This window comes from Acomys minous, assembly GCF_964271855.1.
Source record: "Acomys minous genome assembly, chromosome: 9".
NCBI lineage: Eukaryota > Metazoa > Chordata > Mammalia > Rodentia > Muridae > Acomys > Acomys minous.
This window is the reverse complement of record NC_140490.1, coordinates 59,536,910-59,556,399: the sequence shown is the minus strand read 5'-3', so window position 1 is coordinate 59,556,399 and position 19,490 is coordinate 59,536,910. Positions and strand designations below refer to the sequence as shown.

The following is a 19,490-nucleotide window of genomic DNA, read 5'->3' as shown; positions in this document are numbered from 1 at the left end:
AAATGAACTCTCACTTAAAGCTCATTTTTAAGAGAAAGTAATGCAAGGCCTTGCTCTACCTTGTTTCCTATAAATTTAATTTAATATGGCATGTAATATAAAATATAACATATGTAAAATATAACCTTTAAACTATAAACATAAAAAGTAACATGTTTTGAGAAAACATGGGGCAGGCACAACAGGCCAGCACTTTCTTCAGAGCTTTCTAAGGGGCCACCCACACATTTTTATTAGTCTTTTTGATTTGGAGATATGTGGCCAAGGCTGTGTTTACAACAATGAAAAAATCTTTGTCCCACGTTTGTGCTGGGCTCATAAAACCTTTACCAGGAAAGATCTTGCTAGATGTTTTTGTCCATATCCAACTCACTTGCAGCAGTACATTTAAAGCATGGCTTACTTGTCTCTCAAAACGAAGGAGAGCATAAAATACTTAACAACTGCTTTTACTTCCCTGTACCTACCTCGCCTGTGAATGGGGCCGTGCTGGGCCTGGCCTGAATCCCCAAGCTAAATGTTTCAGCTTTTATTCTTCTTGCACTTCTCACTGCTATTGGATATTGCTTTTCTATGCTCTCCAGTCTGGCTAACCTAGAACTCTGTATAGCACAGGTTGGCCTCAAACTGGCAATCCTCCTCCTTCCAACGCCCGCCCCCTCCCCAAGCCCTCTCTGACCTCAGGTATACGCTACCAGCCCACTTCTTCCTGATGTTCAAACATTTCGGTTTTTTTTTTTTCCCTGTTCTGACTTTGTCTTAGAAAAGATGTTTGACTTTTGTTTTTAAGTCTTAACAAAAACACATTCTAAGTACCCCCCTCCCTGATTATTTAAATCAATAAGTCACACCTATCAATCAGTAGGGCACTTGGGGTCTCTGAAGTCAGACACCTTGGTTTTGCATCCAGGCTCCTACCATGTCATCTCTGAGCTATGCGATCTTGGCAAAGTCCATGCTTTCTCCAATGGGCCCACTGGTGTCTATGGGGTTTGTGTCAAGTGTGGGAATAAGCCAGCAACTCAGTGACAGTTCACTACAAGCTAATTACAAGCCTCATAGGAGCTGGTTCCCTAGAGTGGGATCAGAGGTCAGCGACAGCATAAGCTTTTATCTTTTATGATCTCCAAAACGTCCTTATCTGAAGTGAATTCTTAGAATCTTCTTTCTTTCTTTCTTTCTTTCTTTCTTTCTTTCTTTCTTTCTTTCTTTCTCTTTTCTTCTCTCTCTCTCTCTCTCTCTCTCTCTCTCTCTCTCTTTCTTTCTTCCTACTTTTCAGGGCAAGAGGGACTCTGAAAATGGGACTACAGCTGAGGATCTCAAATGGGGTGATTTCCTAAGGAGGGCAGCATGAAAGAACTTGACCCAACCTTACTGGTTCTGAAGATGGAGGAAGGGGTCATGAACCCAAAACACAGGTAGCTACTAGGGGTTAGGAGAGACAAGGAAATGACTGCTCCCCTAAGCCTCCAGGAAGGAGATCTACCCTAGTGGTACCCTCTGTTTATCCCAGCGACACCCACTTTGGGCTTGTGAACTGTAAGATGATTAGTTTGTGTTGAAGCCACTGAGCATGTAATAGTGACAGCAGTCACAGGGACCTGACACTGGGTCTCCAGACAGATGTCCCACACCAACGAAGTGATTGGGGGGATTTAAATACAGGGACTGTTTATAAAAGATGGGGCAAGCTGGCAGAGAACCTTCAAAGGGGTGGAGGAGGGGAAAGATAGTCATGCATGTGTTTGAGGGGGACACTGTGTAGAGGGGACCTGGCAGGACCCCCCTACAGCTTTGCATAGGCCAGTGCAGATCTTCAGCGTATATCTCCCTAGCTATGTTTTCATTCAGCCTATGAATGCTGTCATAAGTACAGGCAATCCTTCAACAGAGCCCTGTCCTGAGTGCCTCACCGTGTTCTCTAAACAAAAATCTGGGTGGAAAATCCAACTAGTGTTTTTTTCTTTTAAGAAATATTTTATTATTTTAAATATCTTATAGTGTTTCTACATGTGAGAGTGTGTGAATGGTGTAGGTGGGTCTAGTGTATGTGGTTTGTAGAGGTCAGAAGATGTCAGGTATTTTATTATTTCAGGGATTTTTATGTGTGTTTGTATGTGTGAGAGTGTGTGCACGGTACAGGCGTGTCTAGTGTATGTGGTTTGTACAGGTCAGAGGAGAAGGAGGTCAGATATCCTGTTGTATCATTCTGTACCATATTTCTGTGGAACAAGGTCTCTCACAGTCTTGGTCAGGGTTCCCATGGCTGTGATAAAACACCATGACCAAAGAAACTTGGGGAGGAAAGGGTTTATTCAGCGTATGCTTCCACATGGCAGCTCACCATGAAGGAGGACAGGAACTCAAGCAGGACAGGGTCCTGGAGGCAGGAGCTGATGCAGAGGCCATAGAGGCGTAGTGCTTACTGGCTTGCTCATCGTGGCTTGCTCAGCCTGCTTTCTTATAGAACCCAGGACCATCATCCCAGGCATGGCTCTACCCACCACCAGCTGGGCCCTCCCCGTCAATCATTAAGAAAATGACTCACAGGCTTGCCTGCAGCCCAGTCTTAACAGCATCATTTTCTCAATGAGGCTCCCTCCTCTCTGATGACTCTAGCTTGTGTCATCAGAGCTGACATAAAGCTGGCCAGTATACTCACTTAACCTGGGAGTAGGTCAGCAGCCAGCAATCCCCCGTGACCCCACCCCCACCCCAAATCCTCCTGCCTCAGGTCCTCATGCTGATGTAGCAAATGCTCTTACCCACTGAGCCGTCTAAGCAGCTCTGAAACTCTTTAAGGAAAGCTGCCTTAAGTGTCCGTAAATTAACAAATCTTACCCTATGACTTGAACAACTTCCTCATGCAGCCCTGAAACTGACCCTGGTCTGAGATACGGAGTTCCCTTAAATGGGATGACTTCTTTTAAGGCACGGCTTAAGCAACAAGTTAAAATATGCCTCCCTGAAAGATAGGTGAGGTATGAAAAACATAAAACTTGTCTGAAGAGGAAGGCCACCCAAACTCTCCCAAAGCTACTGCTCAAGGTGTGTGATGACCACCCCCCCCCAGGGCACCCCGACCTGTTTGTTCCACCTAACCCCTCAGAAAGCCACTGCAGAGAACTGAGTTTGTGCCATCAGCCACTGGTCACACTGAGCAAGATCCAAACCCTTTAGTCTTTTGTCCCCAGGCCCAGGCCTGGAGTGTGATCAGGGAGGTCACTGGGTATGCATGAGCAAGAAAAAAAACAAAAAACAAAACTTGACACAACCTCTGCCTCCACAGATGGATTCTTTAATAAAATCGTGTGGTTCCGATTGTAGCAAATCACTTGCAGGGTCAGGACTCTACAAGTGCCATCAAGCCTGCATGTCTCACAAAGGAGGGCCACGGGTCACACTGGTATACATGTCTACTTTCTGTCAGTGACTTTCTCTGGGAAGCAGTGCCTGCCAGGTCAGTAGAGCTCGTGCTGGAAAGCTAGCAACTTAAGCGTCTGGTTAAATAAAACTTAACTCCCCATCCTTACAAACTAGATAGCTCCTAGAAGAGGCCTGCAGAGGTCACTGACAGCTTTATTGCTGAACGTAAGAGATGAGCCCATAGGAAGTCCTAGAAATGGTGATCTAGCAGTTTCTGGGCTCGCAGGAAATCACACTGTATGCTCACACAAATAGACACTAGTTTGAGGAAGGAAATTTCCACCACTTAAAAGTGGCCTGAGACTTCTCTGAGGCCATTCCCACTGCCCTGGCTACCTTTCTCAGCTAACCAGGATACAGAAGGCACCAGGAAACACACACACACACACACACACACACACACACACACACACACACACACAGTTGGTTCCCTGGCATTCCTGACATTCCTATGTCAACAGGCCTGAGACATGCTGATTCACATACAAAAATGATTCTTATAAAAGAGTGGGGTTGGAAATAGCCACCCCACATCTTTGTCCTCGGGCAGCCCCTGACATTATGCAATTGTCTCCCTACCATAGTGTTCTTGTGACCATAGAATGCCTTAAATAAAAGTGCTGTGGCACGCTGGCAGAGAAGCCGTTTTGGGGCCATGCGGCGCGGTGTCAGGTCTTGAGTGCAGCGTGTAGCTGAGTGGACTTGGGAACCGACCTAAACTTCTGGGCTCCAGTTTGCCAGCAATAAGAATGATCATAAGAGCAGCTACCTAGTAGGTGTGTTGTGATGTTGTGAGGATGGGCTGCTTTGATGCATGGGGACATCTGGCACTTCCTGGTACACAGTGATCAGTAAGCAATGGGCTCTTTTTTTTTTTTAATTACATATTTATTCTCATGTGTATAAGCATTTTGCCTGCATGCATGTCTGTGCCTGGTGCCCTCAGAGTCTCGCCAATGAGTGCTAAGGATTGAACCTGGGTCCTTTGGAAGAGCAGTAAGTGCTCTTAAGCACTGAGCCATCTCTCCAGCCCCTAAGCAGTGGGGTCTAATAATGCCGTTGCCCTCCTTACCACCCTAAAACAGGAGGAATTCCACCCCTCCTTGCCCACCAAAACCACATTCTATTTCATTTTTCATTGCTATCCTTTCCTTGTCCACTACCTAAATGCCATCATGGTCTTTCGTCCTCCTCACCATTGGCAGCATAGAGGCAGCTCCTGGCTAAGCCACGCACTATCTCTAAAATGTCTCTAAAATTAAGGTCTTAACCTTAAGGCCTGAAGGCTCTCTAACTCCTTCACTACTTTTTTTTTTTTTTTTAGTTTTGGAGATGGAGTTTCATTATGCTGCTCAGGTCTGGCCTCACTGAACTCAAGCAATCCTTTGCCTCAGGCCCCAGTAGCAGAGACTACAGGCACAGGGCACTCCCCCCAGTTCTCCATTTTTTTTTTAAATGTATTTTGTACATTCACCCACTTGGTGCCCCTCTGTGCATCTCCATGCTCAAGCTCCTCCCAACTAAGCATAAATTATCATAATTAAGTGGGGCTTCAGGCTAGTCTTGAAAGCACTCACATCCTCCTTCCCACTGGTCCTGCCCTGTGCACTGGTCAATCCTATTTTGACCCTGCATTCTCCAAGTGGCAGTTTCTAGTCTGGCATCAATGGCAAGCGGAGCAAAGGTACCATGACCCTGTGCTAACCCTGACCACGCCTCCTTAGCTAGCAAAGGTGTGCTGTGCCTTCCAAAGGTCCATGTGTCAGATGTGTTGGTACTCACCAGTCAGCAATGCATCCAGTTATTAGGTAGCCAAAGATTAATCCAACCAGTAAGGAGAACTTAGCGATATGGACTTTCCAGGCATTATCACACACAAGATTCCACTAGAGAGGGGCAAACAGAAGATAAATCAGAGAGACGCATACACAGAGCTAGTTGCACGCAATCACAAGGACAATACAATAACCCTACAAGGGTCTTGGCTCTGCTGTTGGGGCCATATCACATGCGCCACTAAGAATACTGTCATTAGGCCACTGAAAATCCAGTGGGAATTCTAATGTGCCCCCAAAATGAAATGGGGTGCTTTAATCTAAACAGATTATCCATGGCTACAAGAAGTGATGCATAGAATTTGGGAGCGTGGGCCTTTTGTCTCAACCACCACAGGAAACTGAGAATGGCCAAAGAGATGGGTGACACCCTGGTGACCAGAGCCCTTCACACCCCACAGAGTTGCTGCACTCCAGGTGACGGGAAGGCCCAGCCAAGTTTCTTATGGGGTGCTATGGCAACACAAAGATATGAAAGGCAACATTTGCATTTTCACCCCATTATACCCTCTAAACTACAGTCTCAGGGGAAACAGGAGTTAACAGTAAATGTTGAAATATGAGCTTTATATCTTCTCTCTTTTTTTTTTTTTCTTATAAATTGTGTTATACAGCTAACTGCACTACTGGAGACTTAGTCTATTTTGTGCAGTTAAGTTTTACTATTTATTAGGAAAAGTGAAAATGATCCTCAGGGCTGGGGAGATGACTTAGTCTATAAAGTACGTGTCATATAAATGTTGAGGGCTTGAGTTTGAATCTCCGGAAGTGACATAAAGTTGGGTACGCTAATGTTCGTCTGTAACCCCAGATCTCCAATAGCGAAATGGGAGGTGAAGACAGGGGAGTCCATGGGAGCTTGTGAACCAATGAGGCAGGCATTCATAGTGGTGAGCGACAAAGAGACCCTTGTCTTAAACAAGGTAGAAGACGGGGGGGGGGGGGGGGGCTGGCACCTGAGGTTGTCTGTCCCCTGACCTTCACATGTGTTATAGCATATATGTATGCCCACCCACAGACACACAATCATGCACACACATCATTCACATGCATACACAAAGGAAGATGGAGACAGAAGGGAGGCGGGGGAGAGACCTTCAATGATCATTTTTTCCTATTTGCCAAAGTGGAAAGCACTGAGGCACAGACAGTTTACCTCTAGGTCCGAGAGGCAACTGAACAGGAAGTGACTGACTGGTGCACTGCAGCAGCCATCCTTTCTGCCTTCTGTTGCCACCCACCCTCAGGGACAGAGAAGCCCTTCTGGCTGATGCCACAGCTTGGAGCTTTTGAACCCGAGTCAAAGGGAGTACAAGCTGAGGACATGCCCCACCACGGGGAAATTTCAGAACATTAGAACAAGAAGTGTGTTAGAGAGAGTCAGAAAGGGGGAAAGGCATGAGGCCAAAACCTGATCCAAAATACTGTCTCTGCCTATGGGGAGACCCAGAATGTAACGCCACAGATTCTGGTACCCTCATGCCTGACTGTTTCTAAACTTCTGCAGAGCCCAATGGAGGCCAACGATGGCAGCTAAGGGTCACAGCTTCAGTGGAATTTGGGGGGGTGGGTGGGGGGAAACCTGCCTGTATCAGCAGTTGCCAAGGAAAGAACCAGGCCTAGATGGGGAAGGAAGGGGCCACCTGTCACTGCCCTAACTTCTGCCCAGGACTCCTTGGGATATTTACTTGCCCATCCTCCATGGCAGGACCCAGAGACAGAGGGAGAGTAACTTACTCCACCATCCACTGAGCTGCCTCCAGATGGTCTGAATCAGAGCTTAGGAGGGGAGGCAGGAAGACCAAGCACAAGCCGCACAAAGGCCAAGAAGGATGTTTTGGGGCCTGCTGTCTAGATGTACTCATGTGTCTAGGGAGGAAGGCTACTGGCTGCTTGGAATGTCACTTAAGCACTCAGATGCAGGCATTCTTTAAAGGAGGTTTCAATGCTACAGAACCACAGGGACTCCAACGCCTCGGAATGAGCAGGAAGTGCAGATTTGGCGGCTGCAGCCACGCTCTGAGTGAAAACTCTTACAGGGAAGCCCAGCACAGGGGTGGAGGCGTATCCGGATCCGGCAAGCTGTCCAGGTGAGCTTGGGCCACATGGACTGACTGTCTTGCATCTGAGAACCTCCATAAAATTCTACCCTGCCTTCCCAATGCCACAGTGGAGCCAACCCGATAGCCGCACCACCCCAGGCTTCAACCACCTCCCAAAAAAGGAGCTAACACTCCACACCCAACACAAACATCACTGCTGACGACACCTTTGTCCACCTGGAAGTAAACTGTGAAGCTCCAAGCCTAGGAAGCCAACATTCACTGATGTTTCTAGAAGAGAAATTTATAATAAATACCTTCCTGGTGCCAGAAGAGCAGATTTAGCCATAAAGCGAGAGCTACCGCTTTGCCATCAGCGATGTGAGCGCATTCTGTTCTCCCAGCTCTGTTTAAACATTCTGAGAGAGGCAGCACCTGTACCTGTTCACCTCTCAGCTACACTGCACCTGCATAGACTTCAGCCTGGCATATTCTTGGCAAGCACAAAGCTGGCCTGACCCAGGTTTCTGCCTGGGAGAAACACGCCAGCTGCCATCTCTTCCAATCGCTCTCTACTTTTAACTACCTTCGCACCTCCACCAAGACTCCCCATTGATAAGTTTACTCAAGGTTAAGCGATGCAAAATAGTACATTACACTTATATTAAATGGCCGGGAGACAGGAGATTTTAATGAAAACATCCAGGGAAGTGGAGAAAAATAGCCTGCGTGGTTGCCAACTCAGTCACCTGAGCAATTACTAACCCGGCCTGGGGCAGCCACGACCTAATTTAGTTGCCACCTAATAAGTTGTTCAGTAGTCACCTCAACGTGACCCCTACCAATTAACAATGCCAGAGTGGAAAATTATTAGAACATGGAGGAAAACTGATTCACTCACACTGTCAATTGGAAAGGAAGCCTGGTTGGCACCAATGAGCTCAGCCTCCCTGGGGTGGTGGACCAGAGAATCCAGGGCAAGGCGGCCTGGCCACCTGTGCCCTACAGCTTCCTCAGCCGGATGCTATCTGAGTCAACAAGCACAGCGCCTACAGCACCTAGGAGCACCCAGCAGGCTTAGCAAGATAAGGGTTACTCATACCTGGGGAGCCGCCTACAACACTGTTCTAGGGGCCCACGCTGGCACATGCCATTGAGCTAAAGGGGTGGGCTGGAGGTGGGGGGAGTGGGGACGGAGATGAGGGAAATCCACGGAGCTGGCTCCCTTGTTTAACTTCAACAACAACAACAACAACAACAACAGTACAGGGGCGCACCAGTGCGTCCTCACACAGGGTTATCTTTCTAGCAATCCACCAAAGAATTTCAGAAGTATGAGGAAGCTCCGTCATCACCTGGCTCTCAAATTTGTTCTCCTTGCGATAGATAAGATTATGCCGATTAGTCAGTCAGGAAATTAAAATGAGTTTTAAGATTTAACTACTCCATCAAAAAGAGAAAAGAAAAAGTCTAAATACAGCAAGGCTGTGTAGAAAGTCTAAGACCAGACTTAACAGCCTTGATTACCTCTCCTCCTCCCTTTCTCCTCCCTCCGTCAATCAATCACCAACACCAGCAGAACAATGGAAACCCCTTCAAATATACAACCTGAATGTAGCTTTACAAAGAGCACGGAGCCGGTAGCTAGGACAGTGGCTGCCTAAGTTCTAGGCTTCTAACCGGAAACCCTGGGCAGGTTGGGTATAAAGTGCTATGCCAAGAGTCCTTCTGAAGCCCCCAGCCATGGCCGTTCTAGAAACCTAAGAGGCACCATGTGTTTAATCACTGTCTCCTGCAGTACCCACAGCGGTGCCTGATAATTGTAAAGTGAGCCCCTTTCTTGACTGAGTGTCCTTGAAATAGAGTTCCCAAGAAAGACGTGGCCCAAAACCACCACTCTCCAGCAGCAGGACACCCTGGCATTAACTCCACCTCCTGGAAATCCATTCCCCAGAGAACAATGGGAACAGCCCTCTGAGGAAGCAGGGTAACACTCTATCAGCAGGTTTAACAGGATCATAAATGCTTCAAGCCTCAGCCCATTTCAACACACCACGCTTGCCCTCTCTGTCACCATACCCACTCCAGAAGCATACCGTGATCACTACCCCTGGGGACTCTGCCCTAAGCTTAAAGGCAAGACAAAAGATTTCACACATCTCCTACTACATGTTAGCTGCTATGTATTCTGCTCGAAAAATTGATTTAAAATTTTGAGAGAGATAAAAGATCTGGTAGGCTGCTTTTTTACCTATAGGTTTTAAGGGCAGGCTACAAGAAATAGAAGTTGTATCGTTTTAAGGCATTTATCAAATTTGTCAACTTGTTAGAGCAGAGAAAAGTCTTCAAGGAAACTAATCACATTTCTCAAGAAGATGGGAAAACGAGACATAGAGAAAACAACTTCTCAGTAATAAGGAAGTAGTTCTCTAGTAGATTTTAAAAAGAAGAATCTTTGAAAAGATTTTGGGAGACTTTGGAAGAAGAGAGGTTACTTATCTGATTGTGGAGGTTGGATGTCTGTAATTAAAAACTAGTGGGAGAAAATTATCCAAAGGAAGGACAAGAGAGGCTGGCGAGAAGGCTCAGAGGGCACAAGCACTGGCTGTTCTTGCAGAGTACTTGGGCTCAGTCCCAGCACCCACATGGCAGCTCACAACAGTCTGTAACTTCAGCTTCAGGAGATCCAGTGCCCTCCTCTGATCCCCACAGGCACTAGACATGCATATGGTGCTTGTACATACATACATCCAGGCAAACACTCCTACACATAGAAATAAAAATCTTTTTTTTCAAAGACTAGTAGATGTTTTTAGTTTGTTACTACTTCTTTATTAACTTTAATTAGTTAAAATTTCTATATACCAAAAATATCATAAACAGAATTATAGATTTGTAAAACTACACCACAGGCCTCACACTTAACTATCAGCTATTTTCCCCTTGTTTTGTTTTCTTAGCAATATAGACTAACACTTTAAATGGAAACGTGTATGAACACTCAGGCAGTTGACAAAATATGGAATATAAATGAGTTGGAAATACTCAGGAAATGTTCTATTCTGCTAATGAAAATCTAAGCTATATATGTGAATATATACATATACACACAGACACACACACACACACATTTCTAAAAAAAACAAGGTGTGGCAGCAGGCATCATTTTTAAAAGAAGAAATCTGACAACATACAGCTCATCACTTTAAGTAGTATCTACCCTTTGGGAGAGCAAACTTCACTTTGGGTAACTTTTTCCCAAAAATTATCAGAGATGTCCACAGAGGTTTCCTATTCAACAACATCATCAGTTGTAACTTAAAAGAGCAACACATGAGTTTCCGAGAAAAGGTCCAGGGAACCATGTGGCCACTGAAAATTCTGCTTTCAACAAGTAATGACTGACAGAAACTTTCCTTATGTATCGTAGCGCCAGAACGAAGACATGAAGGCACAAGCTGGTGTGCACAGTGACAAGGAAGCAGGCCAGAACATCCAGGCTACAACAGCCAAACCTGCCTACCTGAGAGCCCATAGGTGGAAGGAGAGCTGATTCTCACACGGTTTCCTCTTATCTCCAACATACACTGACTACACACACACACACACACACACACACACACACACACATACACACACACACATACACACACACACATACACACACACATACACACACACACATACACACACACACACACACACACACACACACACACACACACACACACGGGGGGGGGGGCAGGGGGAAGGGAGATCTGAGAATAGAATGGAAACTGAATTTTATTTTCCAGTTTATACTGTTCTTGTATTCACTAATCTTATAGTGATTAACTATGAACTGTAATGTGGGAAGAAAATGTCGTGATAAGGGCAAGACAAAAATCATTTAAAAGCAACAACAACAACAACAACAACAGAAGAATCATATGTCTTTCACCTTTCTGGGGATATGTATTTTCATGCAATCTAAAAAATTAGAGACTGGGGATACTTGCGTTGGTAGAGTGCTTGCCTTGCATGCCCAAAGCTCTAGGCTGTATTCTAGCACAGAAGAAAACTGGGTGTGGTGGGACATGTCTGTTATCCCAGGTGAAATTTACTGTGAGGTGTGTGTTTTGTGTTTTGTGTGTTGTGTGTGTTTTAAATTGAGTGTAAGTTGCCCCCAAGTTTTATCTTTTAGGGTAGAGATGCCCATGAAAATTGTTGCCATCAGCACACCACAGGGCTTTGCCAGCCACAGTGCTAGCTGCCTGTTCTGTGCCTGAGCACAGTCAGTTGAGATACAAGGAAAAAGTTCAAAGAAATGCTACAAAGAAGACAAAATGGCCTTAAATTCCAATGGATTAAATAAAACAAGATGCCCAACTGGGTTGCAGGAATGTTGAGAAATATGGAGTCATCACTTTTTCCTTCCAAAAAAGCATTTCGTGGCCTCCCTGGAACTAGTGTGTTATACATTATGGATGTGCTGTTATGCTGCTTTTAAACTAGAAACAATTGGAATTTTAAGAACATACCCACATACACATATGTGCATCCAATAGAAGCATGCATATACATGTGAAAATCAGTCACATATGGACCAAAAAAAAAAAAAAGGTGTCCACTAGCCAGACTGAGGGAGGGTTTGAGCCACAGTTAGCTTCTCCACATGTAGGCAGCCAAGGCTACCATTTTTAGTATTCCTATTTTAGTAGCATAGAGTCTTTTTTTTTTTTACTTAAAAGACTTCATCAAAATTCAAGATATATTGCCTAATTTGAAAAACCTCAAACTCCCTCTGCATTTTGCCTGTAAGCTCATCCTCCAGTTTCAGGAGGTCTGATGTCAACAGTAGCCAACACAAGTGCCAATTAGAGCTGGCATGCTTGTGAGTTTCCTTAAATGACATCATCAACATCCTTGCCAGGGACTCCGGGGATATATATATATATATATTTTTTTTAAATTTTGTCTCTGTTTTTTTTGTTAATTGCCACTGCAATTGCTCTTCGTCTGTATCTCTTCCCTTTAACCTATTGTGAAAAACAAAAACAACAAAAAACTAACTACAGCTTGTTGGAGAAAACTGTAGGGGAAAAAAATGGATTGCAAGTTTGTCTGAGATAAAGGGAGAATGCAGCTTTCTGCAAAACCCTTCATGCCAGGCTTTTTGTTTTTTTATTTTGTTTTTGCTTTTCATTATTTTATTTTATTTTATGAGACCCACACCAAAACCACACCACTAAAGCTAGTTAGAATTCTTAAGCATTTCCATGATCCCATTTTTATGGTTAACAGTGTGATTTTCAATCCATCCAAACTCCAAGCGATGCTTTATTTCCTTTTCTAAGCAGTATTCCTGGGGGCAGCTTCCCTGCTTTTACCGTGGCCCTCTGGCGTGCGAGAAGAAAAAACTATGATGCTTCATTTACTGAAGCCGGGGCTTCCTCAGCTTTCACCAAACTAGATCACTTTTCGTAGGGTTAGAGGAGAACCGCTTTCTAGCAAGGTTTGCAAGGCAAACAGAAACATCGTCACCTGGCTGCACTCTCACCTCAGCTGATGCAGGGTTTATTTCTGCAAAAACAATACAGGGAGTCACTTTATCTTTTCCTTCTCTCTAGGGAAATACTATGCGATAGCTCTAAGCAAAGCTCTATACTGTGGCATAGTCTTATTCTCTTGATGGAAACCTCTGTGTCCTTTGGGGGAAGTTCAACAGACATCCGCAAGGCAGCAGAAACTGCTAATAAGCAATCCCTTCTATTAATCAAACTATGAGAAATCTTGCCATAGTCTGCAAAGCGTACTTTGTGAATGACCACCTCTAAGAAACAAAGGGAATTGCATAAAGAGACACAAGAGACACGGGGAGGAAAAGAAGCCAACTCCACAAAGCTCTGGGCATCAAGACCCCCTGTGTGTTCTCGGCACAATCAGGAGATGCCCACTAATTTACCCTAAGTAGCAAACGAGGCTCAAATGAGAAAACTCAAGACGCAAGTGCTGTACAGCGTAGAGGGCCTCTCCCCACGTAACAGGGTACACGGACAAACCCGTCTGTCACATCAGTGCTTAAGCACACTCATTCAGGAAAAGAGCTGAGGATGGGAATCTTCTGACTGAGACCAAAAAACCCTCAGACTGATGAGGGCTTAAGTGGGAGAGGACCTGTCATAACATGGCTCCGTAGGGTTCTCCGTATACCCGACTTACCACAGATCCTAATCCCAAGCCTGAACTCCAACTCCTGTTACGATGGAGTCATGCCCTAGACCTCACCAGCCGAAAGCCTTGGGACCCTTGATAGAGCTGCTCTTCTGTGTACCACCTCACTCTGTCTGCCCCTGACATGCCTGCCTGGCTCAGCATCTACTTGAGAGAACAAGCTGCCTCTCCCCGCCAGGGGCTAGAGCCGTGGGCTCAGTGGCAGAATGCTTTTCAGTGTTCCAACACCATAAAAAGACCCCTCCAACCAAAACCTATGCTCACCACCACCAGCCAGAGTATGCTAGACCTTCCCCACAGCTTATACTTGACTCTTTCAGTGAGTTAGTTGATGGCGCCTTGGCAAGCGGAAGACTAAGAGGAACGGGTGCGAAGTACAAATGCAGAAATGGATCCAGGTCGCATTTCCATCAGGGCAATCATCTCAGCTGAAGGTCTCCTCCCACACTAGATCAAGGCCCTTTCTTTTTGTTTTTGTTTTTGTTTTTGGTTTTTTGAGACAGGGTCTTTCTGTGTAGCCTTGGCTGTCCTAGACTCAATTTGTAGACCAGGCTGGCCTCGAACTCAAAGCAATCCACCAGCCTCTGCCTCCCGAGTGCTGGGATTAAAGGCGTGCGCCACCACCCCCGGCCCAAGGCCCTTTCTCTGACCTCCTAGAACATTCTGCATCCCAAATGTCCTGATGATCAAATATACCATAATTGCCTGTTTACAAGTCTTTTCACTAGCTCAGGAGCTGGAAAGCTTTAGCCTGCAGGCCCAATACACTTCTGCATCTGTTTTTGTGAATAGTTTTGCTTAGCACGCAGCCACACTTCACCTATATGTTAACTATGCCTGAATATGCATTAAATAGCAGTACGGGCCACTATAAAGATGACAGAATACCCCCCTCCCATGCCCACAAACTTAAAAAAAAAAAAAGATTACTATTTGATCTTTATAGCATTACAGTCAAAACTCAATTTTGAATGTCTTCGTGGCTATTTCCAGAAACTTGTACCTGAGGAAGGAAGAGTCACCAAGAATGTGGGTGGCACCATGCCATGTGTTGGGGGTCCCAGACTGGGGAGGGGAAAAAAGGAGACCACAATCTTAGCATCAGTATGCATCTCCTTCTCTCTGCTTCCTGACTGTGGATGCCATGTGATCAGCCACCTCACACTCCTGCCTTGACAGACCACAACCTCAGACATAAGCCTCAATAAATCCTTCCCCAAGTTGCTTCTTGTCAGTATTTTGTAACAGCAAGTAGAAGAGTAATTAATGCAAAAACGGCTTTTCCTTTTGAGACTGGGTCTCTGCATGTGGCCCACACAGGCCTCTGACTGCAGCCTTGTTAAGGCCTTCTGTACTGCAAGTGTGAGGCACCACTTTGTCTTATTTCTCTGTGCTTTCTAATTAAGCTAAGGGCTTGGAGCAGGGGGAGGAAGGAAGGGCACTGCCCTGGAGGACTCCAACTCCCAGAAGCAGAGGGCTCCTCACGTGTGTTGTGTTTGCTGAGCCATGATGTTTATCTCCTTAATCCTTGGCTTCTTCATGATTTCTTCAAACATATTTTATTTAAATAATACATGATAGCATGCAAAATTCATACCAGAATGTAGTTTTGAGATGTTGTACTCAATTGTTTACTATGAGCGATATTTCCCCAGGGAAAGATATTATTGTTTTATTATTAAAATTGATTGGGAAATAGGTGCATGGAAAATTTATTCTTAAAAATAAAGAATTCCCTTTTAAAAGAACAAGCCTAGCCGGGCAGCGGTGGTGCACGCTTTTAATCCCAGCACTTGGGAGGCAGAGGCAGGTGGATCTCCATGAATTCGAGGCCAGCCTAGTCTACAAAGTGAATCCGGGACAGCCAAGGCTACACAGAGAAACCCTATCTCAAAAACAACAAGAACAAAACCAGGAAATAAATAAATAAATACACCAAGCCTATTTCATAATTACACCTTCTTCCTAGGCACTCTGCCAGCCACTTTGACTCGGCCATCCCTCACTCATTCCCCGCAGACCTCTTTCACGGGTGCTGTCACCCAGGGGGGTCAAGAATGGCGCTTGAATGGGATCATCAGGAGTGTAGTAGGGATTCACAGTGGCAGCACAGACCTTTGAGTCCGATGGACAGGCATCTCCGTTCCAGTTCTTCCTTATGACAGCTGTGTGACCCTGGTCAAGGAGTCGGCCCTTGTGCAAGCTCTGTTTCAACATCTGTGGTGTGGGAGGCACACACCCTACCATACATGATTCTTGTGAGGGTCCAGAGCAATGACTGGGCAGTGGCTGGCACGTGCTGATGCTGCCTTTTGTCTTGTCAGCCTGCTTAGCTGGTCCTCGGGGATTGCTGGCTGCTGGTAACACTTGAGTCTGAAAACAATCGAGTGTCTTCCAGAAAGGCTTTGATTTACTCATTAAGTCACATTAAGTTGGTCCGATTATGGGACCGACTACTCTACATCATGTCTGCACAGCCAGCACTGGGTAGAAGGGAGGAGAGGTGAGGACAGATAAGGTGTGTGCAGATCAATTATGCTCCTAACTGCAGTGTCACATGGTAGTCTCCACATTTTCCAAGCCCTCCTGATCTCAGAGTACAATGCCCTCTGCTTTGACCTTCCCAGAAGTATCCGAGGATTGCAACCCAGCTCTCTTTAGCACTTCCTGCTATCAGCCCTTAAATATACTGTCTTCCTGACCTTGAGGAAAGAACGACAAGATGGCTCTCAAAAGCTCACGCATTAGACTCCAGTGGGTGCTGAGTTCCCCATCCCTCCTGGATCTATTAATCTCCTACAAACACTATGATGAATTGGCAGTGTGACAGCAAAAGGTGACCAAGCAGTCTTAGCTCCTCAGCTGGCCAGGGTTCAGCTGGGGCTCAACTTTTCAGATACAGCCCTTGAGTCCAGAGAAGCAGAGGTGTGGCTGCATTCCGTGCAGACACTGGTAAGAAGGGGTTCCTGGCCTGTGGGTGCCTCTGGCATTCTGGGCGCAAGCGAAGTGAGAAATGGTTATCCAAGATGTCTTCTCAAATCAAAGGGGAAAGCACCTATAAGCTGAATGAGGGAAGCCTCCCCAAAGGGTGCTGCTAGCTCTCAGTGATCAATTCTCTATGGCTAGATGGAATGTTATGGGCTGGGGAAGTGGAGTGTGCAAAAGAAAACTCACACCTTGAGCAGAGGGTCAGTCATAAGCCAAGATGTTGCAGAGTTGCCTTCCTACGTTGCAACCTTGACTTCTGATAGGCTTCAGTCCCAGCCGCTTCGGGTTTTGAAGTCTGTTCACAGGCACGGGATGAGCAGCTGGGGGAGGTGGGATCTCCTGTTGGCACTCGGGCTGGGATTCTAGTGACATTCTGGAGACAGCTGTGATATGGGGTTTGTGGCATGGCTGGACTTAACGAGTCAAGACACTCGAGTTCCTTCACAGCAATTCTGAAGTAAGGTTCTCCATGCTCTGCCAAAGTGTGGCAGGGGACAATCATAGTATAGGCTATGCAGCATCCCTCCACATTAAATCAGAATGGCCAATAGAAATGGCTCACTGCGTAAAAGTCCTTACTGTAAGAGCCTGTCATCGGAACTCCATCCAATGAACTCACATAAAGCTGAAAGGACAGACTGTTCTGCCTCTTCAGTGCGCGCGCGCGCGCACACACACACACACACACACACACACACACACACACACGCACACACACACACATCATTCACTCACTCAGAGACACACACACACATTACTAATAGTGATGAGGATGATGATTTTTAAAGTGAACGGTCACTGCTACATTAGTAGAGGAAGTGTTTGTTTGCTGGAGGCGTCACTCCACAGAGAGCACTATTAGGTGGTCATCTAAGTGAAGGGACCAGGCTGGGCATGGAGCTCATATACAAGACCCTGGTTTACTCCCCAGCAGCAGCAGGGGAAAAAAAAGTGGAGAGAGGGATCATTTTAGAAATGTTCAATTAAAGAAAATTAAACTAATATCTCCTTTATGTGGCTTTCTCAGCACATCTAAAAATGTCAGCATAAATACATTTTATGAACTTATTTGAAACTCCCCTATACACACTTTCAATGGCAGAGAGCGGACTACAGAACACAAGTGTTGTTTACATGTGTGCTCTGCTTGGCTTTCGGGACCCAATGCTGCATCTATGAACACAATGCAAATTATAACACATGGAAGTGCTTTCTGCAATCCTGCTGCCCCTGATACTCACCTGAGGAGAAAAAAGGGGGGTTGCGTGCACTGAGGCATGCTTATACTAAGCAGAAGAATTCTTTCTGCCTTCCCTCAGAGAAAACACAAATGATAGTTCTCTGTCTTCTCAGGGAGTCATCAGTACGAGCTGGTTAGAACATGGGCAAATATTAAATACCCTTCGGATGTGGCCTGCAAAAGATCATCCAGGGCAGAAAGCACTCAACTGCGAAAAGTCCACTTTCTAAAAACGTCTAACTGCATGGCAGGCACGTGTACCCCTCTGACAAGACAACCATTCCGCTAGCCAAGGTTCAGTGGTGGCTGCATGCTGTGTGGGCAATTTCTTACATGACCTTAGCCTCTCCAAACTCATCATGCTATCCAAAAACAATAAAAGCGGTGTGGCACAAAGTGCTACCAGATCATGTGTCTGGCGTACTAGCCTCAATAGCTCAAGTGCCCATCCCTGGAATCATGGGTAAAGAAAGTCTACACATGAGATCTAATTATCATTCAACCTGAAAGGAGGAGAGCCTGACCCAGGCTTGAACACAGGGGATTGTGAGGACAGTACGCTCAGTAAGGTCAGCTGTCTCAGAAGGATGTACACTGTATGATTTGATTTGTACAAGGTCCCTAGAGGCCCCCAAATGCATAAAGGGAGAGCATGTGGGCTGGGCCATGGCTGGATAGAGACACAGGAAGTCAGAAGTTCATCTGGAGAGATGAAGAGACCCTGGAGGTAGAGAGTTCCGACTTCTGTATAATGTGGTAGGTAGTACTTCACACCAGTGAACCACATAACTTAAAAACAACTAGGATGGGGGAAAACATTGCATTACCTATATTAAGTACAGATGCACAGTACTCTGAGGACCCGAGTCAAGGCCTTTTCAGACAGCTCTGGAACAGGCCCGGTCTTCAAGCTGGAACTCAGTCTTGTTTGCCACCCTCCTGAGAAATGTTTGAGATCTAGCCTGTGAGGTCCAGCACCTTCTGTCACTGGTAGGCCACCAGAAAGTCATTTGCTGTCATCAAGGGTCCTTTTCTCCCAGGCTTGCCCATGGGTCATAAAGTAGAGATGCTCTGCCCACCGGCAGAAGGAGTGAGCAGTTTACCTCACCTCGGCTGGTTATCCTCTCCTCCCCCTCCTCCGGCCTTTCATAGCACCCAAGGAAGGCTATCCCAGATCCCAGGCTCTGGCCTCATGTAAATGGCCTTTCTCACTCTGCTTCACTGCCCAGCCCCACCACAGTCCTGGCAGCCCTGCCACAGGTCATCATTAAGAAACGAGAGGCAGGTGAGGTGAGGCTGGGATGAAAAAAGAGCCACACGTGGGCTGGACACTGAGCTAGAAAGAACGGGGAGAATTCAGGGCAGATCCTTGGGTAACGTCAGGTGCACAGTGCTTCCAAGTTGAACCCTTATCAGGGGTAGCATTCAATAGCTATTAAAATCCAACCACAGGCCAAAGGTGATTCAGTGGCAGAGCATGCTATTAGCATGTACAAGGCCTTGGGCTGATTTCGCATCACCAAAAGACGTCTAATTTACTTTGGGCTTCTGATGGATACTGTTAACTGTTTAAAATATCTAGGAGTTGGGAGTGGTGGCACATGCCTTTAATTGCAGCATTTGGGAGGCAGAAGCAGGCAGATGTCTGGGAACTCAAGACCAGCCTCGTCTACATGCCGTAGGCCAGCCGGGGCCATACAATGATGCCCTATCCAGGGGGAAAAAAATGTCCTAATCAAGGATATT

At 46.0% G+C, this 19,490-nt stretch overlaps 1 protein-coding gene across 3 annotated transcripts in view; it reads right to left on the bottom strand.

Moving 5' to 3' along the window:
• Window positions 1–19,490, bottom strand: part of SLC22A23 (solute carrier family 22 member 23) — a 164,745-nt gene that overhangs the window by 122,760 nt on the left and 22,495 nt on the right. For all 3 annotated transcript variants that reach the window (XM_084797190.1, XM_084797191.1, XM_084797192.1), the window contains exon 2: window positions 5,209–5,312. In XM_084797190.1, the coding sequence (XP_084653316.1) occupies window positions 5,209–5,312 (104 nt within the window). The remainder of the gene's footprint in view (window positions 1–5,208; window positions 5,313–19,490) is intronic.